The following is a 24072-nucleotide window of genomic DNA, read 5'->3' as shown; positions in this document are numbered from 1 at the left end:
TGATAGAGCAGGAAAACTGAGAAAATTAAACAGCAATAAATATACAACTAAAAACTCAATTCAAGCTTATTGAAATTTTAGCATATAAGTCCGATCAGATATCCGTAAAGGAGTTTGAATCATTATCCTCTTCGTCCACAGACATTGCATCCTCTTTCTCTTCAGGCAAAACAAAACCTATATCCTTTGTTACGGCTGAAGTATTCTGTTTAAGCGTATCTTCTGAGTTACCTAATGTATCATCTTGCTCCGTTTCTGACCTCGTCCTCTTCCTAAGGTTACTCTGCCCTTGTAGATTATTAACTGTTGTGCTATTATTAGGCGCATTGGCGGCATCTGTGCTGTCCTCGTTGATCGTACCAATGCTGTGATCTATATCGCCATTTGAAAGTTTATTGGAAGAGTCCCCCAAAATTGATGAATATTGATCATTCGTGGTGTTGTTCTCATCTTTTGTTTGAAGTTCTGACCTTTCGTTAATTTCTTCAAGCACTACGTTCAAATTGTTTCTTAATCTGTCCAGAGCATTTTTGCTAACACTGTCTAAGGTATCATTCTCTGTAATATCGTCAGAATACTCAAGAATTTTTTTCAGAGTAGAATAGTCCTGCTCTGGAGAAAGGAATATCGCATTTACATTTGTCAAGATCATTTTCTTTATTTCTTTCTTCTCAATCTGAGTAAATATCTTTAGCACATCGATTAAGAATGTAAGCTGCACTATGTCCTTTTTTGTAGAAGCCGTTTGATTGACCAAATTACGTGGATCCGTCCAAAATATCAATTGTTGGAATATTACATTAGGCTTTAGCATGGCCTCACGATTCATCCCGGGCGCAGAGTTTTGCAAATCGTCCCAAAGGACACATAGCCTCAAAAGGATATCTGCGGCCGTTCTGGACATACGTTGTTGGTGAGTTGAATGTGAAAAACAGTATACTGGGATGCAGAATGCAAAGGCTTGCACCAATGCCTCGTTTGAACAGTTTATTGGTGAAAAATACGATAAAACTAACGTTTCGAAAAGATCGTCATCGGTGAATACGTCCGCTAAAAACAGCTTACATAGCCCTTCCGCTGCTATTACTTGACATTCTGGTAAGCCGTTGTTTTTTAAGACCTTGTAAAATATTTTGTGCAATGAAATTGAGTCAACTTTGCCTTCCCCATCTACCACAGCGTTGCCATGCACAGAGAAAATATCCACAATAACTTGAAGTGCGATGTATTTCAGTGATGCATTACCTTTGGAAACACACATACCTAGAATATACATATTGTCGATAGCCAACTTGACATCCAAAAGACAGCATAAACCAAGGTTCTTGACACCAAGTTCTCTAATATTTGGGGCAGTATTTCTAACCGCTGGTGTAATAAGAGTGTCCATCAACGAGGCAATCAAAATATTCTCTGTTAGAGGTGTGTTAACAAGTTCTAACATGTAGGACGATCTTGTAAGGCAAAGAACAATCGTTTCTGAGGAGGCCTCTTTTTCGGGTGGAAGATTATTTATTATATCGCTTTCCGAAACGTTGCCGTTCCCTTGAACTAAGTTCTCCACGGCAGAATGGAAAGATGCAATATTATCATCTTCCTCATCATCATTAGTAGCATCATTGTTTGTTTTATCATTATCTTCTCCGTCACTAGAAACTCCATTTTTATGGGAGTTCCCTTTTTTGCTTTTTATTTTCTCTTCTAGTTCCTGTTTTTCAATATCATCATCTCTGATATCATTAATAATTTCTATTGCCATTGTCACAAAATCTTTTTCATTTATGGACAGACTCTTCATTACACGGATACCGATTTTAATAAGAGGTTCAGACAGTGCAGTCAAGGCCAACATATTTCTTACCACTGTAAGCATTGATCTTCTTCCAACCTCATCGCTAAAGTCGTACCTTTCTGCGGTAATCAATAGCTGCTCAATAATAAACTCTAATGTGTTACTATCAAACCCTACATGAAGATTATTGGGAACACCCTCATGGCGATATCTGAGAAGAATGTAATGATTTAAATGTTCAGAGAGCTTCGAAGCTTCTGGAAAGTTTTCTTCTAGCATTTCTGTAATATTATTATCCAAGCAATATGAATAGAAGGCTCGAAAAAGAAAAGCGATTTCCACGGTAAAGTCCCTCCAAATATTTTCAGGAAATTTAATTTTAGAGAGGATATCTGGCCTTGATTGAAAGAGAGCCTCTATAGCTTTGGCACAGATGGAAGACCTGGCGACATCCAGCTTTTCTAGTAGTTCTATTAAATCACCATCCAGAATGTTCAACCAGTCATGAGCAATCAGCCTTTTACATGCATTTTTCACTGACGGTTCTCTATCTTCCAACCCCCATTCAATCAATTGATCAAAAATATGTGGCTCAATATCAGCAAAGCTATTTTTCCCCATGGACTTTAAAATTCTTGAATATACAAGCCTTCTATTAACGATGTTGACATCTCGAGCTCTTTCCAAAATATAAGGTCTAGTGTTATTGTCATTGATCAGATTTAGCATAGCGGCTCTACGCACTTCAGCAGATGGATCGTTTTGAATCGAAGCAACTAGGGTTCTCGTAGCTTCATAGTTCTCTTCATCGTCTGGAAGCTCGGTCAAGTTTTTTGTTTGCTCTTCATCCTGGAATTTGGTTAGACAAAATACAGCCTGTATTCTAACAGTCGGTTCCCTATCGTAAATCCTCTTATTTAAAGACAGTATCAACAAATTGAAAAGCGACTCATCAATTTCCCCGATATTATCCATAATAACAGCTAATAACTGTAAAACTCGAAATCTGACATTCTTGTCAGGGCTTTCTGCGCCACGCAGGACATGTCTAATAAATTGATCAACAAATCTTGAGAATACACCTTCTTCATCGTTTGAGAGCTCGTAGTCTTGTCCTTTGGCTAATATCAATTCTCGATCCAAAGAAGCTATAAACGCGGCCACCAATTTTACTATCCTGTCTCCAATGGTCTCATTTTTTTTCAGGGGTAAAATCTTAGTAACCAGCTTATCAAACCAAAAATTGAAAGCATCTTCATACCCTTGCTCAACAGCTTTCGACTGAATTTTTTTCAAAACAGCAATGTGCTTCCTGTGTCCCGCATAAGAACCCTGTGCTTTTTGAAATACCTCAGCAACTGAATTGAAAATTTTTGTATTGATGTCACTCCCATCAGATTCCTGCATAACGGCTCCACCAACCATCTGACTTTCCTTGTCTTCCTGCAAACTAGTAGATATAACTAAGATGTTGATCTTTACAGGGCTTAAAAGGTAAACAAACACGAACTCTTCATCTTTTGTATGGGATGCACGGATGTTACAGCTCAATATGCGCTCAAGAATACGCTATAGGCAATAAATCGTGGTAAAAGTTCTATGAATCAATAGTCAAGATAGCACGGTATGACCCTTCTCGCGCTTACGTCTTCTACTTATACTTTATCATCTCAGATCTCTTTACTGTTCAACCGCTTAAAGCCATATTGGGCAAGTTTTTTTTCAAAAACCCATGAAAAATTTTCAGACTGAGAAAAAAAAACTATGAAAGAGCTCATCGCAACTTACAATTTCGAAGAGAAGCTGAAGTAGCTAGAGATACATAGAAAGTCTGTGAAGATGACCAGCCAGCAAAGAATGATAGTACACAGATGCAGATTTGTGGATTTTACACCCGCCACGATCACATCTCTAGCATTTTCACATAAATCAAATATAGATAAACTGACTCCATCGGATTTGAGACTAGCCATCGGTAGGTCTAATGGTAACATAGAAATCTGGAATCCAAGAAACAATTGGTTCCAAGAAATGATGATTGAAGGTGGTAAGGATAGGTCAATTGAAGGTCTTTGCTGGAGCAATGTTAGCGGCGAATCGCTGAGACTATTTTCCATTGGTGGTTCGACCGTAGTTACAGAATGGGATCTGGCTACGGGTTTACCATTAAGGAACTATGACTGTAATGCAGGCGTGATATGGTCTATTTCTATCAACGATTCTCAAGATAAGCTGTCTGTAGGTTGCGATAATGGAACAGTGGTCCTTATAGATATTTCTGGCGGGCCTGGTGTATTGGAGCATGATACCATTTTAATGAGACAAGAAGCTAGAGTATTGACTCTCGCTTGGAAGAAGAACGATTTCGTTATTGGTGGTTGTTCTGATGGTAGAATAAGGATTTGGTCTGCGCAGAGGGGTGATGAAAACATGGGCCGTTTATTGCATACCATGAAAGTTGATAAAGCTAAAAGAGAATCGACTTTAGTTTGGTCCGTTATATATTTACCAAGAACTGATCAAGTTGTCTCTGGTGATTCTACCGGTTCTATAAAGTTCTGGGATTTCCAATTTGCTACGTTGAACCAGTCATTTAAGGCACATGATGCAGATGTTTTATGTTTGACTACTGATATCGACAACAACTATGTGTTTAGTGCTGGTGTGGATAGAAAAATCTTCCAATTCTCTCAAAACACTAATAAATCTCAAAAGAACAACAGGTGGGTAAACTCCTCCAATAGATTACTTCATGGCAACGACATCAGAACCATTTGCGCTTACCAATCCAAGGGTGCTGACTTTTTGGTCTCAGGCGGTGTTGAAAAAACATTAGTAATTAACTCATTAACTTCTTTCTCTAACGGAAATTATAGGAAAATGCCGACTGTTGAACCTTATTCCAAAAATGTTTTAATTAACAAAGAACAACGTTTAATTGTTTCATGGAACGAATCCACTGTTAAGATATGGACGATGGGAATTGAGTCCAATTCAGAACAAAATTACAAACTAGTCTGCAAGTTAAACTTAAAGGATGAACAAAATATTTCAACTTGTGCTTTATCACCGGACGGACAAGTATTAGTTGTCGGAAGACCTTCCACCACTAAAGTCTTCCATTTGCAGCCAATAGGTGCCAAATTAAAGGTTACTAAACTGGATAATGAGTTACTATTGAAAACTGCTACAAAGTTGGCCAAATTTATCGATAACTCGAGAATTGTGATATGTTCTTGCGAAGACGAGGTATTTATTGTAGATTTAGAATCCGAAGAAGATGAAAAACCACAGCAAATCGAACTTTTGGAAATCAATTCAACCAAAAGTAGCATTAAAGTTCCATATATCAACAGAATCAACCATCTGGAAGTCGACCAAGATATTGCAGTTATTTCTCGTGGGTGTGGTGCCGTAGACATATTGAACCTAAAGACAATGGAGGCTAAATCATTGGTTCGTTTAAATAACTTTATCACCGCTGTCTATATCAACTCACCCAGAAAGTCTGTTGTTGTAGTTACTGCAGAAAACAAGATTTACGAATTCAATGTCAATTTGAGTCCAGAAGCGGAAAATGAAGATAACGAAAGCCTATTAACTCAATGGTCCAAGAATAATACCGAGAACTTACCAAAGGAATGGAAAACATTGAAAGAGAACTGCGTTGGGATCTTCACAGACATGAAGAATAGCAATATGCTATGGTTTTGGGGCGCTACTTGGATTTCAAGAATAGACTTCGACGTTGATTTCCCAGTAAATAAGAGAAGAAAACAGAAAAAACGCACCCACGAAGGATTGACTATCACAGATGAAAGTAATTTCATGAATGATGAAGAAGATGATGAGGATGACGATATCGATATGGAAATTAACGAAAATCTGAATGTATTACTAAGTCAAGGAAACAAAATAAAGTCCACAGATTCACACAGGCATGAAGAAAGCTCAAATTACTTCTTCTTTACCGATAAATACAGACCTCTATTGTTTGTTGACTCAATTTCCAGTGATGAATTAGCTATCATTGAAAGAAATTTATTATGCTCTCATTCCAAGCAAAAGGCATTTGTTCAACCAAAATTAGTATTCTAAGTCATCAAGGTCAATATCCGAAAGCGTAGAAAAAGGAGCACATAATAGTACAACATAATTTAACGGCATTTTTCAGCTATAAATACTCTGGTCCCGTTAGTACTTCATAGAAAATCACTACTGTAAAATATTCAAGTACATACAAAGGTGCATATATATAGTTAGCATGTATGCAGACATTTAATCTGAGCCATTAGTTAATATGGAGACTGCCTGAATCAAAGAGCCATGATTGTGGAATCATTCTGGTTAAGCTATTCGTACCAGGCGGGGTAATCTGCTTGGCGGAAACAATAGAAGAATGAAAATGTATGAAATGCCATTTGAGTATACCGATCTTGTGATCAAGTGAGGGTAGTATGATTTCCAATGGGGTATTCACAGATATTCCCGGCAATCTATCTATTATGGATCTTGAAAATGTTTCATGTCCAATTTGTCTGAAGAAGTTTGACAACTTACAAGCCTTAAATGCACACTTAGATGTTGAGCATGGATTTAATGATAATGAAGATTCACTTGGGTCCAATGATAGCCGTTTGGCCAATGGCAAACCAAAAAAGGCAGATCCTAATGATAACAAGGTACAAAAATTGAAAAGAAGCCACTGGGAAAGGTTACAAAAGGGAAAAAGTCGTTGCCACGCGTGTGGAAGAACTTTGAGTAACGATATTGGCGCCACTAATTGTAGAAAATGTGGTAAATTGTATTGCAGAAGGCATCTTCCTAACATGATCAAACTAGACCTGTCTGCGCAATATGATCCAAAACACGGAAAATGGTATAATAGTTGTCATGATTGTTTTGTCAAAAGGCCTGGTTATAACGATTATGGTGAAGCAATAGATCTTACACGAGAATTTTTTAAAGTACGAAGTATAAAGAAAGAGGATAAAAATTTAAGATTACTACAACTGGAGAATCGGTTTGTTCGTCTGGTGAATGGGCTAATTTCAATCTATAAGAAGTATAATGGATCCATTATCTATAATTTGAAGATGAACAGTGAGATGTCCAAATTAGAACGCACTGTTACTCCATGGAGAGAAGACAGAAGTGTGCTACTGTGCAATGTATGTTCCGAACCATTTGGATTACTGCTACGAAAGCATCACTGTAGATTATGTGGTATGATTGTTTGTGACGATGCAAACATGAATTGCTCAAATCGAATCAACATAGCATGTTTAGTGTCCGCGGCGTCGGACTTACCATTCGAATACGATGCACAAAAGGATGGCTTACTTGATGTTCCTTTGTCAATAAGATTGTGCTCGCATTGCATTAGTATGATATTTGTCGGTAGAAAATTCAGCAAAGACGTTGAAATGCCACTAAGCGGAATATTTGCCAAATATGAGAGCATGCAAAATATATTTAAAGTAATTGACAGTCTTTTGCCCGTTTTTGAAGATTCTTTGAACAAGCTGAAAGTAGAAACCACTAATGACCCAAAAAAAGCACCTGATGCAAAGAGTCTGAATGAGCTCGCTCGAGTGAGAAACAAATTGCTTGGCTCCTTTAACTTGTATAGTACATTAACAAGGCAACTCATCAGCGTAGAGCCTCGAAATCAAATAGAGAAGCAACTGCAAAATTCGATCAAGATAGCTTCCGCTGCATATATAAACGAAAAAATTCTGCCATTGAAGTCACTTCCAGCGATTTTGAACCCAGAGAGCCAGAAAACAAACAACAATGGCCGAAAAGATGAACCAGAAGTGAAAAAGCTTTCACAGTTAATGATCGAAAACCTGACCATCAAGGAAGTGAAGGAGTTGAGACAAGAACTGATGGTTCTTAAGGAACAATGCTACCTAATTGAGTCCACAATCCAGGATTACAAGAAGCAGCGCAGATTAGAAGAGATAGTCACTCTCAATAAGAATTTAGAGGAGTTACGCTCAAGAATACATGCCGTTCAGTCCAAACTTGGGGACAATGGCTTTAATTGAGGATCGCTTTTCTTAAATATTCGATATTTTTCTTATTTGATCATTCGCGGACTCTCCACGCTAATTGGTCCGCGGAGCCAATTAGATCTATTTAAGGGTATAATTTTTTTTTATTTTTTTGACTTTTCACTTAAAGACTCTGAATAGGAACAGCCATTTTATCGGAAGATAGGATATAGAGAAGCTAACTGAGTCAGTTGAGAAGAATGTCGACCGTAAATGTTTTAAGATACTCTGCCTTGGGTTTGGGGTTGTTTTTCGGTTTTAGAAATGATATGATTCTGAAGTGTAATGCCAAAAAGAAAGAGGAAGAAGCGCAGTACGAAAAAAAATTGAGGTTGGTGGACGAAGCAAGGAAGGAATACGCCAAATTGCAGCCTGTAGTGACTCCTAAGGACGCACCCAAAACCACATCAGTCAATTTGGAAGATCCTAACATTGATTTCGAAAAAGTTATTCTTAACGCCGTTGAATCCTTGAAGGAAACCTCAACATAAATGATATACTAAAACTACAGATTAATTCGAGCTGAGTGAGGAAGTTATGATGTTTCTCATTCATCAGATATTCCATGTCTTTTTTCGCTTACTTATGCATTTGCAAGTGAAGAGGAAGTTAAAATGTATATATTCTACAACATACTAATATCGTACGTATCGTATCGTATTGTAAACAAAAAAATCACATTCCAAGTACTCAGGATTTTACTTCCACATTATTTACTTCATACTTTATAAACACTGACAAATATTTTCATTATATACAGGATAACATAGTGTCATGTCTATAAGATCACCTTCTGACTCTACTGAAAACTCTGCCAGAAGGTAAGCCATATTTCTCTCTGACAACGGCGACGTTGGCGTCCCACTCACTTCTCCAAAGGTGTGCACCCACGGGATCCAAACTATATTTCTTAGTAAAGCGTCTGACATCAAAATCATCTCTATTTATTTGCTCTTTATCGATTTCTAGAAGGTTTGAATTCTGATTATCTGCAGCCAAAGGTTGCCTGAATACCCAAATAACAAACCTCTGTTTTCCGGCATTTTTTTCAGGCACTGGAGGCAAATAGTCGGCAACAATATTAGAGCTGTTGAACTTTCTTGGGTCTACTAAATTGTCATTGTAACTCAATTTAACATTCACCAAACCGTAGCACAAGGCCGTCTTGAACGAATCCTTATTTAAATCCGGAACATCAGGATTGACAATCAGTATCGTGTACAACTGTCTCTCCACGTCTACATAGTCGTATTCTTGAACCTTGAAAGCAGGACACATGGACGTGACACTGGATGATAGAAATTCACCAGGCTCGATCCATTTGTTGACACCAGTCGAGAAGGGAAATTTGACGTTCACTTCTGCTCGAGGCACCAAAGTTGGTAATGTATCAGGGATAGCTGCCAATGTCTCTAATCTCTGCATCAATAACATTTGGCCGTATGACTCCCAATGTTGTTTCCCCAAATGTCTATATACTGGGACGTCATAGTCTATTATCGATTTGATATTGTCTAACTTGCCATTAAACTGAAAATTATATTGCACCTCCGGATTGTTGATCTCCGCTTTTGTGAGAAGCACATCCTTCTTCAAGGGATTGCTTGTCTTATTAGCCAACTCGTAAAACTTATTAGACCTTTGCTCAAGGAAATCGTAACTCATCTTGAAAATCTCATCTATGTGTTCAGGAGATGAATACTTGATACGGTTACTTCTTCTCCTAATAGATGGAGGGTCCAAGGAGGGTCTCTTTTGGAAAAGATAATCTTTGACTTTGGGAGATTGGATAGAAAGTGAGCTGGGCCTCTTGGTGAAATCCGACCAAATATGTATGGTAGCATCGGAGTTTTTGAGGACTCTTGTGGTATGAATAGATCTTTGCAACATGGCTCCAGACACGTCCACGGTTGCTTAATGTCCAAGCTGTGAATATACATGCAGCTGCAATGCACTATTGAGTTGAGATTGTCTCATTTCAGTTAGACCTTTCCGCTTTTATTTGGGCGCAGAAAATTTCAAAGCGGCTGCGACAGTAAATCACCAGATATAAACATGTATGTTAATGAGGATTTGATAACGGACATTAGTGGGTTATCGAAACCAAAAGACGTGATCTAGTCAATTATAAGAAGTTTCTAAAAGCCAATAGTTAGCTGAAAGGAGTAGCATCCATTTTTGGACGATATCACGACAACAACAAGCAACGTTGCTTAATGTTACAATGATATTTCCATCAGCGCCAGTAATGCATAGAATGAACAAAATTCGAAACGGGTGACGAATGGGTCGGTGGTTCATGGACAGGTAAAGAATGGGCAGATAGAAAAATGGACGGACTCTACCAATTTCGAGAAATAAAACCAAATATGTTCCAGGAAATACAATCTACATATCGAAATGGAACTGCAATGTTTAGCTCACAATTTTATGCAATTACAATGTAGCTTCAAGGCAGTGACAAGGAAAAAATGTATTGAATAGTTTAAGAAAGAAAGAAGAACTTTTCGCAGTTACTTTACACTGACAGCAACGGAAGTCAGTATAATTGCATTTCTATCTCTGTATCTATATATGCACGTATATATAATGCGAAAAGTTGTAAAAAGTTCTCATCCACCATAGACGCCCGTAAAAACATGCTTAATTTCTTCTAGGGTGTAATTACCTGCCAAACATAATTGCAACAAGATTCTACTCTTTTCTGGGCTTAGATAACCAGAAGCAATGAGGTATCCATCGTTTGGACCACTCTTTGGCACATTAGCAATAGGCACCATCCCATCCATAGACCTCTTGGAATATACGATTGGCAGGGCCAATTTCATGCAAGTTTCATTAACCTCATCGGGCAACGAGCCTGCACCCATGGTGGCAAGAACGATACCGTCGTATTTATCTGCTACTAAGTTGACTATAGCTGGAGGGAAAGCTTGATGAGCATACAAAATACAAACTTCTGGTAATTTGAAGTTCTCTCCATCTACTCTCAGTTTGAATTTATGGCAACCTTGAGGTTTCACAGGAGGATAATAATAGTGTATTTCATTGTTAACGAAATTTCCCAGGTAGCCCTGTCTTACATTGAATGAATCCAAACTGTTTGCATTCGTCTTAGTGATGTAGTATCCGGAGGAGATTTGATCATTTAGCGAGACAAGAACGCTTCTTCCTCTTGATTTTGGGTTTGAAGCAATGCAAATCGCTTGGTAAAGGTTCATGGGCCCGTCAGCAGAAACACTGGTCGATGGACGCATCGAGCCAACAAACACAATAGGAACGTCGCCAGCGTCAATAGTGCTTTCAATAAAGAATGCCGTTTCAGACAGCGTATCTGTCCCATGGGTAATGACGATGCCGTCAAAAGTTTGTAATGATTCCGAAACACCCCTATAGATCTTGTAAAGAATATCTTGATTTATGTCTTTGGAGTCAACATTGCACAATTGTTCATATTCGATGTCACAAACCTTGGATATATCCGGAATAGCATCCAATAGATCTTGAATGGTCAAGTCTACATGATAACCGGCGGTTTGGGATGAATTTACAGCCTTGGATGCAATCGTACCACCAGTTCCTAAGATCTTAATTCTTGGCAGACTACGCTGTTGACAGGCGGTGCCGCTGCCGTTCGTAACGGCATTTTGAGATTTTAGAATCTCCGGAATAGTCTCTGGATAGTTGCTTTGCACAACGAACTGTGAATTCTCGACATCTGGGCAGATGGTAGTGATTTCAACTGAATCGTTCTTCATGATACCCTTTCAAAGGTGCAGTGACAGCGATGGTTGGCCTTTAGTGTCTTGAAACGCATCTCAACGACAAAGACATCATCATCATCACCATCTCTTTTTTTTTTTATTGAATTTTTCACACGAACGGCACAAGAAGAAGCTCCAGAGCTATATGATAAATAAAAGGAATGAAAACAAGTAGAGTCTGGAGAAAGGAAAGCACACCATGGAGAACCCCCACGAACAAGTGCAAGCCAATATACTGTCGCGGATTATTGGCAATGTCAAGAGGCTCAATGAGAGTGTGGCCATTCTGAATCAAGAGCTCGTGACCATTAATAATCGGAACAAGAATCTAGAGATCATGGGTGCAATTTGTGATAACTATCACAGCAGCATTCAGTTTAACCTGGAGGCTACCAACAACAAAAAACCTCCTCTTTAGTTCATCATTCTTTATATATGCATACTCATATATACGTTTACATATGCTACATTACTTCTAATACATTCATTTAAGGTTACTATTTCTTGCGAAAAAGAGAAAAAATGCCAGCACATCAATGAAAAACCGTATTACATTGGTGGAAAAGGTGCAGTCCCAGCAGCGATGTCAGATCCGTTTGCACATTTATTAGCATCATTAAAGAACAAGGATTCTGCAACTGAATTCAAAGAAACAACCTCTCAGAGCACCGATCTCCCTTCTTCCTCCGGCTCTGTGGTTCCAGATGTTTTAAAGACAGATAAAGGTAATTATGAAAGCCTGCATTCAGTTTCAGCCTGGCCATTGATACCGCCATCGAAGGTGAGTTTCTCAGCAGCCCCTTTAGTACCAAGTAATAGTACTTCCAGCGCAAATACTGCTAGCAATACACCTTCTCCCGCCCCAGTCAATATTGACGATGACTTTGACGAAATATTTGGTAGCGATGCAATAGCTGCAACGGGTGGGCTTCAACAAGTAGATCAAGATTCTCATGATGATGATGATGGTGATGATGCTTTAGTCGATGAAGTCAAGGACATGGAAATCGCTCGATTGATGTCACTAGGTTTATCAGTTCAGAAGGCCACAGAATTCTATAACGATGATATAACGTATGAAAGATATCTAGAAATCTTGAAGTCAAAGCAAAAGAAGCACAGAGACCGAATTGCCAGAGAGAAATCAAATGATATCAAAATCAAAAAGCCTGGTTTATTCAACAACACAGATTCGGATAACAATAATCTTCTCAGCATAGCTACTGACTTTTTCAATAAGGGTAAAGAATTGATGGACCAGTGGACCTCTTTCCCTCCTGAAGAAAATAACAGATTAAAAAGTCACCTGAACCTTGAGGACGAATCCAACGACTACGACTTATCTTTGGAAGAAAATCCATGTAATTCGGGTGGAGATAATCTAGATGAAGATCTCTTAACCGATTTTGAAGCAAAGATAGATATAACAAAGAGAGCGTCAAAGAATGTGGCTTCATCTCCTTCACCATCTTTTGATATACCAATTGATGAAGATTCGGGGAAAAAAGAATCTTCAATGGATGATAGCCTTCTTGACTTCTCGCCAGAGAATTTCACCAAAAGCGATAGCACAGAAAACAACACTCTTTTTGGTGAAAGTAGTAATGCCGTCTCCGTAGTACCTATCTCAGATATCGAATTATCAGGATATAGCGAGTTCAAGGCGAAAGGTGCCACTTTGTTCAAGAACGGTGATTATGTAAATTCGTTGCAAGAATACGAAAAGGCTCTGAATTCACTGCCTTCGAACCATCCATTGAGGATCATTGGATTGTCAAACATTATTGCCTCGCAGTTAAAGGTCGGTGAATATTCCAAGTCCATAGTGAATTCGGATCTGGCGTTGGCATTGTTTCCACCAGCAAAAGCTAGTTGGAACAATAAGATCTCAAATAGTGATCCCCAAAGATCATTTAATGACATTTGGCCAAAGATTATGATTAGACGCGCTGAATCTTTTGAGCACTTAGAAAGTTTCAAAAATGCACTAGAAACATATCAAGAGTTGATTAGTAGGAATTTTTTTGATGACAAAATCATGCAGGGCAAAAGGAGATGCCAAAATTTTATTAGTCCCCCTCTGGTGAGAAAATCTACTCCTGTTAAGAAAACAACTCCAACATTGAAGAAGCCCGCTCCGGATCCTTCTCCAGCTCCCATAGATATCCCATCAAAAGTAAAGGAACAGGAGTTGGAAAACGCCAAATTGGCATTATACGATAAAGTTTTCGGGAAAATTGGCACTTGGAAGGGCGGCAAAGAGGATGACATCCGCCATCTATTATCAAATTTGTCTCAGTTATTAACATGGTGCAATTGGAAAGATGTCTCCATGCAAGATTTAGTTATGCCCAAGAAGGTCAAGATCGCATACATGAAAGCTGTAGCCAAAACGCATCCTGACAAGATACCGGAATCGTTGTCTCTGGAAAATAAGATGATTGCAGAAAACATCTTCAGTACTTTAAGTATTGCTTGGGACAAATTTAAACAGCAAAATGATATCAACTGATTTCTCCCAAGCATACATTTTTGCTCAGGATTTTCTATATGTACGTACTTTATAGAAACACATATAAAAAAAACAAATTTTTGGGAATATTAAGAAATATATAGATAAACTTTATTTCGTTGCTGTCTTCTTAGCGATTGGCACCCAATTTAGTTCAAGGTGAAAAAACTCTGTAGAAAAAATTAAAAATAAACTATGACGGTTATAATGAAATAAAAAAAAAGTTCTACCTCATAACCATCGAACAGCAAGCAATTGAAAAGATCTTGATGATACGTCAACTAGGTTATTGGTCGAGGAAAGCGTATCTCATTTATCCCTTTCAAGTTCTTGTGGGCGCAATAATATCAATACTAGTATCTTCAGAGACACTGGGTCATCAAAAAAAAACATACGCCCTATTGAAATCTTCCAATCTTTTCAATATACTCTTTGCATACAAAGCGAATCAATTATGGCCATTTTTATTCTTTAGTTTGGCTTTTCTGCAAATATACTTTCACTATTTAGCAAGAATGGATGTACTGCCTTTACCGATATCAAGTTCTGAAACTGGTCCCACATATTCCTCCTATATTAACCGTTGGCCTCTCCTCAAAGATAGAGTGATTGGTATAATGTTTGCCCAATATGCTTGCAAATTCATTTTGAAGAGTCTGCTGCTATACGTATGTTTTCAATTTATTGATCATGTTTTCATTTGGACCGGAGGAGAATGCAGTTCTGGTAGTGGAACAACATCAGCTGAAAAGTGTCGCTTAGAGAACGGAAAGTGGCAGGGTGGGTTTGATATAAGTGGTCATTTTTGCTTTCTTGTCAATATTAGTATGATACTTTGGATGGAACTACACTTGTTCAGTAAATTTGTTCAAGCTGAAGATATGTTTTGGGTTGCGAATAAATGGGTACGGGCTTGCCTTGCTGTTATAAGTTCCATACTAGTAATCTGGATATGTATTCTCTGGGTTACCGCTATTTATTATCATACTGTTTTGGAAAAAATTTTGGGCTGCTTTATGGGGTATATATGCCCGATTTTCATATACCACGTTTTACCAAAAATTGGATTATTACATGATTACATATATATATGATGAACAAATAAAAGTGACCTTAGCCCAGTTCTATAGTCCTATAATTCCATAAGCATTCATCTAAAAATTGTTGAAAATGAATGGTTTAGCTTCAACTCCAAGTCATCTAATGAACCAAGCAGTACAATTTCCCACTTGCTCTTATTCTTTCGGCTAAAATCATGAATTTCGTCCAATATTGAACACGAAACTATTTCATTCTGCTTAACAAACAATTCAACTTTAACATCTTTAACAAAAAAGGAAACCATTGAAGACTGCAAATCTAAATCCAAATCATGAATAATTTTTTTGGCTTCTAAATCCTTAAATTTCTGTTGTCTTTTTTGTATTTCTACTAGTTGCAAGAAGACTCTCTTGGCAAATAAATACACATTATCATGGGATATCACCAATCCCCCATTGGTCTCGTTAAATATGCCCTGAACATCAATGAAACTTGGAATAGTATGCTTAAATAAAAACCAACTATTTGATTTTATCCTTTTTTTCAAAAGTATGTAGTGGGGTTTTTCAAACTTAGACTTCCGTTCGCTGAAAACTTCTAATCGTATCCCCAGCATTTCTCTATCAACGAAAATTTCGTCACTAACATCTTTAATTTTCAAATCGGCAGGATCAACAAGTGGGAAAAAAGTTATGCCAAACATTCTATAAACGTTCTCCATGATAATTGAATCTTCCAAGTCATTTCTATCACTTGTGTCGATATCCGCTATCTTCAGTTTTCGCTTCCTTTTCGAAGGTGACGTTAAAATATCTGTGTCAAGTAAATCGGCCACAGCAGAATCAAACATTTGATGCTGGACCATTGGCTGTGTCCTCAACACCCACTCTTGTTCAGATACATTTTCGTCGTTATCCAACTTAGCTCTTTTCTTTGGTTCATGCAGCGTTGGAGTCGCTGGTATGACTACTGATTTAGAACGAGGAGAGGACGATCGTCCCCGCACTATCGATGTATCTTTATCATCCCTTTCGTCCAACTCTGGATGCTCATCAAATAGAAAGTTATTCAATTGCGGAAATTGATCAAATAGCTCTTCAAATTCTTGAATTATTGGATTGGTGCTATCCTGATTCTTTCTTTTATTCTTTATATTTAATTTGAGCTCCTCACGGCTTTTTTCCAGCGATTTAACTATGAAGATATCACAATGTTAGTGGCCAGCTCAGATATTTCAAAATAACAATGAGATAGTTCAAAGTCACATACTTTCACTGAGTAGAGACTCAATGTCTTGTTGCAAATCATCAATTTTACTCATTGCGCGGACGTGCAGGTAATCGTCTAGCAGAATTCGCTTAGGCCAAGAATTTTCTCTTTTACCACATTATTCACAGGTTTTTGTTTATTTTTCAACGTTTTTTTGAAAATTTCGCGTTCATTATTATAATTGGTGATTACGGAAAGTCCCGTTATTACGTGATCCAGCAACCATTGATTGACCTTAGTTGTCTCCATGCTAATGCAATAGAGAAGGCCAAACCCAATATCCAAATGATCGTGATTTAGTGTTTTTCTTTTATATCGAGCTACTACTTAATTGAACATTTTTATTTAATAAAAGATGAAAAATGATTTAGGCAATCATATCAATTTGATAACTATTAATCATTTCCACCTTAGGTCCGGCTTCTTTGCTTCTTTTTTCGATTGCCTTCAAAGACGTAACATAAGAAACTTTTGAAACTGGAACCGAATATCCTAACAATGCCGATCCTGGCATTCTATATATACTGGAAGCAATCAATTCACTTAACTTTGTTCGTAAACCAACCTTCCTAGCTTCGCTAATATATTGCTTCTTATATTTCAAAACATATCGAGGATAATATAGGATTCTCTCCGAAAAAGTTGGGTTTTCTTGTACATCCAATTTGACGTTTACAGGATCTCCATGTTGTCCACACATTGGACCTGGTCTCAAAATAACAAGTTCTTTTAGCTTATTTGGCAAAGCTTCCTCCAAATCGTTCTCCAGTTTGGCTTTTATTCTAAAATATTCGAAAGTTCTCATAAGCAAGTCATTGTTGAAGGAAGTTACAACCACCAATCTTTTATTCGTGGTATTTGCAAATTCTTGTGCTAAAGAAAAAACCAAGTGGTAGTCTACAAAAGAATTTGGTACTTGAGTTCTCCGCACTCTAGCTGAAGTAGAGCCCAAGGTACACACCATGGTACCAATATCACGCAGACTTGGTAAACTTTTATCGGCAACATAAGTTTTGTTGTCAATATCAAACTTCTCCAGCTTTTGCTCTTTCGAGAAAATGCGTGAAAGCAATCTTGGCCAGCTTTCAGAGGGAGGAATAATCAATTGCGTCACAGTAAAATTATACTTGATTCCAAAGCTTTCCTCTTTTCTGCATGCATAATGTAATGAGTAACTAAACTGTTTCTGATTATAGGCAAAGGAAAAATTGCCTTTTTGTCCCTCATACGCCGCACCTCTAATGAATCCCTCTTCAAAATTATCATAGAAAAACGTATCAGTGCTAGACGTTTCTCTCCCATTGTCATTAGCTGTTCTGCTTCTTAAGTAGTATCTGCCACCTTTCCAAGTAATTGATTTCATGTTTACATAATCAATGGTCTTTAAAAATGATTTTTGCTCTGTGACATTCCTTCTATTGATACAAAAAACATGTTTATTCAACACAACATCCTCTTTTATTTCTTTCAGACTATCAAGTTTATCTTGTAGATCAGAAACATTCTTAATGTAAAAGTTTATGTCCAGCAAGTTTTCTAAGGTGCCTCTTCCTGCCAAACCAGATGATCCAAATAATAGAATGTAGTCTGTGAAAACGCTGATGTTGTCGCTCATTTCTGGTTTCAAGCTATCTCGCTTGAAATACTCTTAAAAGACAGAATACATAAAAAGAAAACTTCTGGGTGAAAAGAACACGAATTGCCCTGATAAGTGTTTGCGGAGGCCAAAATTACGAACACTGAGCCTCTTAGAGTTTTATTTCAGTCTGAATGACACAAAAGATGTCGCTAAATACAAAGCGTTTTGAAGATTGAAAAAGTAAAAAAAACAAACATTAAAAGAAAAAAGGTCTTCGTGTGGAAACAATAATCATGTTGGAACAATAATCGACTATCCATCAATTACTAGTACAGCTGATTAATACATTCATTCATGTAAGTAGAATATTATCATATACGGTGTTAAGAAGATGACAAAAATTATCAGACCAGTGAAATAAGATTCAGGACAGTCATCAAATTTAGTGGAAGCTGAAGTGCAAAGATTGATAATGCAATAGGATCAATGAATAAAGACGTATAAAATGAAGAAAGAAATAAGAATAAGATTATGTAAAAGTGTTGATTCCCTTTCGTGGATTCCTAAATCCATGAGGAGAACTTCTAGTATATCCTATATACATAATATTATTAACCTTATCAAAAATGGAATCCCAACAAATGTCACAAGATTTTAATGGTCAATAGTTTCATACATGTTTTATGTCTAGGTTGATAAATCTAGTAATGCTGAGGTATCCCATTTTGAGATTCAACATCTTCAAGAAATACATGCGGACTTAGCTCAGTTGGGAGAGCGCCAGACTGAAGAAAAACTTCGGCCAAGTAATCTGGAGGTCCTGTGTTCGATCCACAGAGTTCGCATCTTTACACCTTCATTTTTTGTTGACTTCACCTATGCGCATTTTTGGTTATTAATACTTCGATGATGGTACACTCAGATTTGATGAGCGTTTTCTAAGGATGACTTTGCATTAAAGTTTACCTTATTTTGAATATTTACATGATTCCTAGTCGATATGAAGATGCACCAGTATACATGGTGGACTAGCTTTTATTTATAGGAGTTCCTGGCTCAGGTTGCTTTTCCGAATCTGGATCATTTTTTTTTTCAAATGATTCCATTCTTTTTCTGATACTTGACTGTAGGTATTTTTCCACAAATCCAAGCTCACCCTTCTTTTTCAAATCACCTTTTCTTTTGGCAATAATACACCACGTGGTACCCAAGTGTGTCCGTTTTTCCTCCACCACTTCCAAATCGGAATCGTCTAACACTTCTCCTAGATCAAGATTCCATCTACAACCCCAAGTATTCAATCTTTTTTCAGCCCTATTGTCTAGCATTTTATTCACGAAATCGTATTGGCCCCTTCCATGCTCCAGTAAAATAATTCTCCCATCTGGCTTCAATAGTTTGACGAAGTTATTCAGTGCTTTGACAGGGTCTTCGTGAGAACACAAACCAAAAGCTTCTACGATGGTATCATATTTGACTTGCTCTGTCTTTTCATTTTCTTTAGAAGGTTTACCTTTTTCTGCTAAATCTACTAAATTTTCCGCCTTCCCAACAACAAAAGCAACCTTTTTGTACTTTGGAAACTTCTCTCTAAATTTTTGATGTGCTATATCCATCATATTTTCAGAAGAGTCTAAGAATGTAATAGAGTTGATACGTGACATATCAAGATACTTTATATTTCTGCCTGTCCCACATGACACTTCCAAAACATCACCTTGACAATGCTTCATTAGCCATTTTCTCCTTTTACCTAGGAATATTACCTTCTCTTCCATATTAATTGCCTTATCATATTCGCTAGCTTTCCCTTGATAAAATGTTGTTGTGTCTCTTGCGGGCAATATCTGTTCATTCAGTTTGTTCTGATCAAAACTCTGTACATGAACATCGTCGAAGTCTTCAACACCTTCTTCCTGCATCTTTTTGTACTCTTTTAATTTCAATTCATCTCTCCTTCTTAATTTGCCTCTTAGTTCTTTAACTCTTAGGATTTCGTATTCATTAGCGTTTCCTTCCTCTTGCTTCTTAAGCAGTCTTTCCAATTCTTTATCTCTCGCAAACAATTTCTTCGTGAAGAAGAGGCCATAAATTAAAAAAACCACATAAGCGCCGATCATGTACTTGGTCATCCCCTTTGAGAACTTTTCAGATCTTGCAATAGCACCCCATCTCACAAATCTATTAGGTGATTTCAGTTGTTCTTCAAACTTCTCTTTTGCGAGTTCTTCTTTGGATTTTTGTTTACGAACAGTTCTACTAGCATTTGCTTGAAAGACATTCTTCAGTTTTTTCTTATTTTTATTCTCATCAACATGACTGTTGTTATATCTGGAACATGTAAATGATAATAGTCGCCTCTGAGGTTGCAAAAAAACATTTCTGGATATCGGTTGTCGAGCATAATGTGAAAAACTCATAAAAGGACGTGGAAATGCAACCATTCTCACCTATGCTTTGTTTTCCTCTATGTTTCTTGCTTCATCTATCCTACTGACAATATTTCTTCTATGGAGCTTTTCGACTTCGGTCGTTATGGTTTTCTAAACAATAATTTGAATGGTGGATGATGCTACCGGTCAAGGTCATCAACAATATGGTTCCTTACAAAACAAAATTTCAATGAGAGTTATCGGGCGTGGTGGAGCAAATATTTTAATTGATTATGGAGACCCAAGCTGGTTATGGCGATGCTGTGTCCGTTGGCCCGACCTGCTATCATCAAATAATGCATATACTCTCAAAAACATTCAGTATATCAGAAAAGATGTAGAACCCCTTCTAAATGGTTTGCTTTGCCCAATGGATCTGATCGATGTAGACGTAGATATCATAAGGCCCATTCTAATTACCTTTATTTCAAATTTAGATGAAAAAGTTGTCAAGGTTATTAAAATTAAAAATTTGGTTAACAAGAGTACCACTACACTAATACAAAACGACCACCTTTTAAAATCTTATTTTACACAAGATTTCCAAACAATTTTCTTGGAACTGAAACCAAAATGGGTATACTACGATATGGAATACTGTAGGAACTGCACTCATAATGCATTGAAGGGTAGAGAGGCAAAGTACTGTTACAACCAACTACTATTAAACCCATCACACTTGGAAGCAATATTTGGAGATTGCAAAATGTACTCAGATAAATTCAAAGCTGCTATGATTGAGTACTTTAACAGTGACAACAACGTTTTCAAGATGCTTTATGATTTGCAGAAAAAACTCACGGAAAACACAACCGCAATTGAGAATCTAGAGTCAATCGACGATGTAAAAGATGAGCTTTTACTACTGATGACACTCCGAGATGTGACTTGTTTCATTGAATGGACCGGTACCAGAAATGCCTTGAGTGTCAACGTAATAGACGTAGATCTAAAACCAAAAAAAAAATGGACTCATTGGGCAAAAACTCATAGCCAATTGGAATCCGGTAAAAAAGTATTCCATGCCTCAAAATAAATAGCCTATATATGCTAACCTTTGCTCGTATATCAACATCATAGACTTATATTATTATCATCTGCAAAATCCATGATCAAGCAAGTATTTTTTTGTTGTCCTTTAGAAAAATATGAAGAGTGAAACGAAAGGAAGTGTCCTCAATAGATACTCAAAAAAGAGACAAACTTTTGAAAACTACATGTTGATGTACTGGAAGCAAAAGAGGAAGAAGAAGGAAAAGTAATGGCTAAGAGACTGTTTGAATCAGGGCACCGCGACCAAGCTAAACAAAAAATACGTAAAAATGCAGAACAAGAGGCGTTATTTTACGAGGAAGAAGAGGTAAATGATTCATTCAATGAATTTGATCGGGTTGAGGAAGAAGTTTTGAGCGATATTGATTGGGACGAAGTTCCTTTGGATGGAAGCATAACGGTCACCGTGAGTAATATACACCAAGACGCCGGCACAGTAAACAAGCATAAAAGAAAGCGTAATAGAAAGGCGTTTAATTATCACCGACTTAAATATGGGCTGCACTTGGTAATGATGCCGTTTATGCTATCTTTATTGAAATCTAGAATGAAATGGGCTGACGACGACAGGCTGAATAGACGATTAAGAAGATCCGTGCCCAAATTAATCATCAAAAAATTCAAAAACTGGGATTTGAAGGGCCGAGCCTCTAAAAGTGCTTCTCTGAGAACATTGTTGCTTGGTTTAGTGTTATGGTTTCGTTCCAATTACAAAATAAATAGTAATGGTATTAGACAGAATTTTAACAGGTTACAATACCTTATAAGGTATGCGGATAGTCAGAAAATAAACGCAGTTTCTGAATCTAAATATAAAGATGTTTTTGCTAACCAGCAAGACTTTTACGGGAACAGGCCATCGATGAATGATGACATCGAAGATATTAGGAAAATGGCGAAGAAAAAGTTGGCTAACAGAGATATTTTAACGTTGTTCCTAATAATCATATTAAACAACATTTTACCAGGGCCTAAGAAGCTTTACCTATGCTTCGCCTTACCACTACACAACTATGATATTAGGTGCAATAGAGTAAAATGGCAAATCGAAAATGGTATTGGAAAAGTCCCTAATAAATTTGATTCTGACCTAATACAACCTTATTTCTGGATTGAATTAGAATTTCCTACTTTGAGCGACGATGAGTTGTATATCATTGACCCTATAGCACATCTGGACGAACGTGAAATGGTTTTGAAAAAGCACAAAGATCAGTTCGTTCCTAATTATCAACCATCAATGGATATGAAATACAATCTGAACCAAAGGTTCCATTATGTGATCCACATAGAATACACCAAAAAAGTAATGCAGGACGTTTCACCGAGATATGTGCCTAATATTTGCTATAGATACTTTGATTTATCTGAGTCGTCTCCCATTTTGAAATCGAAACATTATCTAAGCTATCAAAATTTATCTAGGTGGCTGAAAATATTCAACCGGAAAAATGCACCTCCTCAAGATGATAAATTGATGAAACGCATTGCTTTATCCAATTTCACACTGCCAAAAAGTGTCACAGAAATAAAAAGAGCGGATAATTTCATAGTTCCTTCCCTATTAAAATCCGGTGAAGCATTAAATTTACATATTGAGCCAGCTGCAACCTTGGCCTTAGGAAACACCTTGAAAGAACCCCTATTTTGGAAAAAGGATGTAATAGAATTAAAGAGTACACAGCATTGGGCAATATTAGGACGCTCCATTTTGCCTGATACTCAGCCGTTAAAACGTAAGAAGTATCTACCTATGAAGGAACGAATGGTAAGAAATTTAGACAGATATGTTATCAAGGAACTATTCTCATTTGAGCAAACAATGGAGACTCCTAAATATCCCAGTACCTATCATGACCACTTAGGGCGTGAACATGTGATAACGGATCTATCGCATTATAAGAATAAATTTGGTAACATCGAAATCTACTCAACGGAAACTAAGCCTGATGGATTCGAATTAATTGGGCTCGATAAGGGAGACAATGTCAAAGGTCTCATCAAGAGGTATAATAAAACTCACCAAAGGCCGCAAAAGATTGAGTATTTGGAAGTAGTAAGTGGTTTTGATTTTAAACAGAAGAAAGGACATGCCATTCCCAAAATTGAAAGCATCCTAGTCAAAGAGAGTGACTACAAATTAGTTCAACGTTTGAAATGTCAAACCAAATTACTACTAGGGCTCTCATCCTGGGACATCCTACTAACAAAGCTACGACTCAATGATCGATTGAATACGGACTATGGAAATATTGAAAATAACAAAGTGTGTGACGACTGTTAATTGCAGTGTATTTTTACTTCCAATGAGACATTTTTGTACCGCAATGGAGCTTGCACTGCAAGGTCAAGACAAAATAGTCGTTTGCTAAGGGGCAGAGCAGATTCCATTTGCCCTCCAACTTCATACAATCTTATCACCCCCAGCCTGCGTAATCCTCGGATAAGGGACAGCAACTAAAGATCTAAAGGCCACAGGATCCGGGTAACGGGCATCGGTACCTATCAAATTAAGAAAATAGTAGAAGAGGGAAGAAAAGTAGAACTATACATGAGCTATGAAATTTACAG

At 37.3% G+C, this 24072-nt stretch overlaps 14 protein-coding genes and 1 non-coding gene across 15 annotated transcripts; 9 read left to right on the top strand and 6 right to left on the bottom strand.

Annotated features, from left to right (window-relative positions):
• Positions 1 to 94: 94 nt before the first annotated feature.
• Positions 95 to 3199, bottom strand: YCG1 (condensin subunit YCG1; the record flags this gene model as incomplete). Its single annotated transcript, XM_056227105.1, has 1 exon — positions 95 to 3199. The coding sequence occupies one exon, from the start codon at positions 3197 to 3199 to the stop codon at positions 95 to 97; it is 3105 nt and encodes a 1034-aa protein (XP_056086959.1).
• Positions 3200 to 3631: 432 nt separating this feature from the next.
• UTP4 (small subunit rRNA maturation protein UTP4) lies at positions 3632 to 5890 on the top strand (the record flags this gene model as incomplete). The annotated part of the gene is made up of 1 exon (XM_056227103.1): positions 3632 to 5890. The coding sequence occupies one exon, from the start codon at positions 3632 to 3634 to the stop codon at positions 5888 to 5890; it is 2259 nt and encodes a 752-aa protein (XP_056086958.1).
• A 407-nt stretch (positions 5891 to 6297) lies between these two features.
• Positions 6298 to 7845, top strand: PEP7 (phosphatidylinositol-3-phosphate binding protein; the record flags this gene model as incomplete). The annotated part of the gene is made up of 1 exon (XM_056227102.1): positions 6298 to 7845. One exon carries the CDS (start codon positions 6298 to 6300, stop codon positions 7843 to 7845), a length of 1548 nt encoding a protein of 515 aa, XP_056086957.1.
• A 206-nt stretch (positions 7846 to 8051) lies between these two features.
• On the top strand, positions 8052 to 8342 carry TIM11 (F1F0 ATP synthase subunit e; the record flags this gene model as incomplete). The annotated part of the gene is made up of 1 exon (XM_056227101.1): positions 8052 to 8342. One exon carries the CDS (start codon positions 8052 to 8054, stop codon positions 8340 to 8342), a length of 291 nt encoding a protein of 96 aa, XP_056086956.1.
• Positions 8343 to 8637: 295 nt separating this feature from the next.
• Positions 8638 to 9741, bottom strand: MRPL35 (mitochondrial 54S ribosomal protein mL38; the record flags this gene model as incomplete). The annotated part of the gene is made up of 1 exon (XM_056227100.1): positions 8638 to 9741. The coding sequence occupies one exon, from the start codon at positions 9739 to 9741 to the stop codon at positions 8638 to 8640; it is 1104 nt and encodes a 367-aa protein (XP_056086955.1).
• A 722-nt stretch (positions 9742 to 10463) lies between these two features.
• ASP1 (asparaginase ASP1) lies at positions 10464 to 11609 on the bottom strand (the record flags this gene model as incomplete). The annotated part of the gene is made up of 1 exon (XM_056227099.1): positions 10464 to 11609. The coding sequence occupies one exon, from the start codon at positions 11607 to 11609 to the stop codon at positions 10464 to 10466; it is 1146 nt and encodes a 381-aa protein (XP_056086954.1).
• A 205-nt stretch (positions 11610 to 11814) lies between these two features.
• DAD4 (Dad4p) lies at positions 11815 to 12033 on the top strand (the record flags this gene model as incomplete). Its single annotated transcript, XM_056227098.1, has 1 exon — positions 11815 to 12033. The coding sequence occupies one exon, from the start codon at positions 11815 to 11817 to the stop codon at positions 12031 to 12033; it is 219 nt and encodes a 72-aa protein (XP_056086953.1).
• Positions 12034 to 12198: 165 nt separating this feature from the next.
• SWA2 (auxilin-like protein SWA2) lies at positions 12199 to 14127 on the top strand (the record flags this gene model as incomplete). Its single annotated transcript, XM_056227097.1, has 1 exon — positions 12199 to 14127. One exon carries the CDS (start codon positions 12199 to 12201, stop codon positions 14125 to 14127), a length of 1929 nt encoding a protein of 642 aa, XP_056086952.1.
• A 269-nt stretch (positions 14128 to 14396) lies between these two features.
• Positions 14397 to 15221, top strand: YFT2 (Yft2p; the record flags this gene model as incomplete). Its single annotated transcript, XM_056227096.1, has 1 exon — positions 14397 to 15221. One exon carries the CDS (start codon positions 14397 to 14399, stop codon positions 15219 to 15221), a length of 825 nt encoding a protein of 274 aa, XP_056086951.1.
• A 56-nt stretch (positions 15222 to 15277) lies between these two features.
• MCM21 (Mcm21p) lies at positions 15278 to 16033 on the bottom strand (the record flags this gene model as incomplete). The annotated part of the gene is made up of 1 exon (XM_056227095.1): positions 15278 to 16033. The coding sequence occupies one exon, from the start codon at positions 16031 to 16033 to the stop codon at positions 15278 to 15280; it is 756 nt and encodes a 251-aa protein (XP_056086950.1).
• A 771-nt stretch (positions 16034 to 16804) lies between these two features.
• Positions 16805 to 18052, bottom strand: HIM1 (Him1p; the record flags this gene model as incomplete). Its single annotated transcript, XM_056227094.1, has 1 exon — positions 16805 to 18052. The coding sequence occupies one exon, from the start codon at positions 18050 to 18052 to the stop codon at positions 16805 to 16807; it is 1248 nt and encodes a 415-aa protein (XP_056086949.1).
• Positions 18053 to 18770: 718 nt separating this feature from the next.
• Skdi_4.trna19F lies at positions 18771 to 18861 on the top strand. The gene is given in 2 exon segments: positions 18771 to 18807; positions 18826 to 18861. It is a non-coding gene; the product is annotated as a tRNA-Phe (tRNA).
• Positions 18862 to 19044: 183 nt separating this feature from the next.
• Positions 19045 to 20460, bottom strand: OMS1 (putative RNA methyltransferase; the record flags this gene model as incomplete). Its single annotated transcript, XM_056227092.1, has 1 exon — positions 19045 to 20460. One exon carries the CDS (start codon positions 20458 to 20460, stop codon positions 19045 to 19047), a length of 1416 nt encoding a protein of 471 aa, XP_056086948.1.
• A 115-nt stretch (positions 20461 to 20575) lies between these two features.
• Positions 20576 to 21484, top strand: IPK1 (inositol pentakisphosphate 2-kinase; the record flags this gene model as incomplete). Its single annotated transcript, XM_056227091.1, has 1 exon — positions 20576 to 21484. One exon carries the CDS (start codon positions 20576 to 20578, stop codon positions 21482 to 21484), a length of 909 nt encoding a protein of 302 aa, XP_056086947.1.
• A 225-nt stretch (positions 21485 to 21709) lies between these two features.
• On the top strand, positions 21710 to 23785 carry RAD34 (Rad34p; the record flags this gene model as incomplete). Its single annotated transcript, XM_056227090.1, has 1 exon — positions 21710 to 23785. The coding sequence occupies one exon, from the start codon at positions 21710 to 21712 to the stop codon at positions 23783 to 23785; it is 2076 nt and encodes a 691-aa protein (XP_056086946.1).
• Positions 23786 to 24072: the final 287 nt, after the last annotated feature.

The sequence above is a fragment of the Saccharomyces kudriavzevii genome (genome assembly GCF_947243775.1).
Source record: "Saccharomyces kudriavzevii IFO 1802 strain IFO1802 genome assembly, chromosome: 4".
Classification (NCBI taxonomy): Eukaryota; Fungi; Ascomycota; class Saccharomycetes; order Saccharomycetales; family Saccharomycetaceae; genus Saccharomyces; species Saccharomyces kudriavzevii.
Note: the sequence above shows the minus strand (reverse complement) of the source record. Positions and strands in the feature narration are given on the sequence as shown.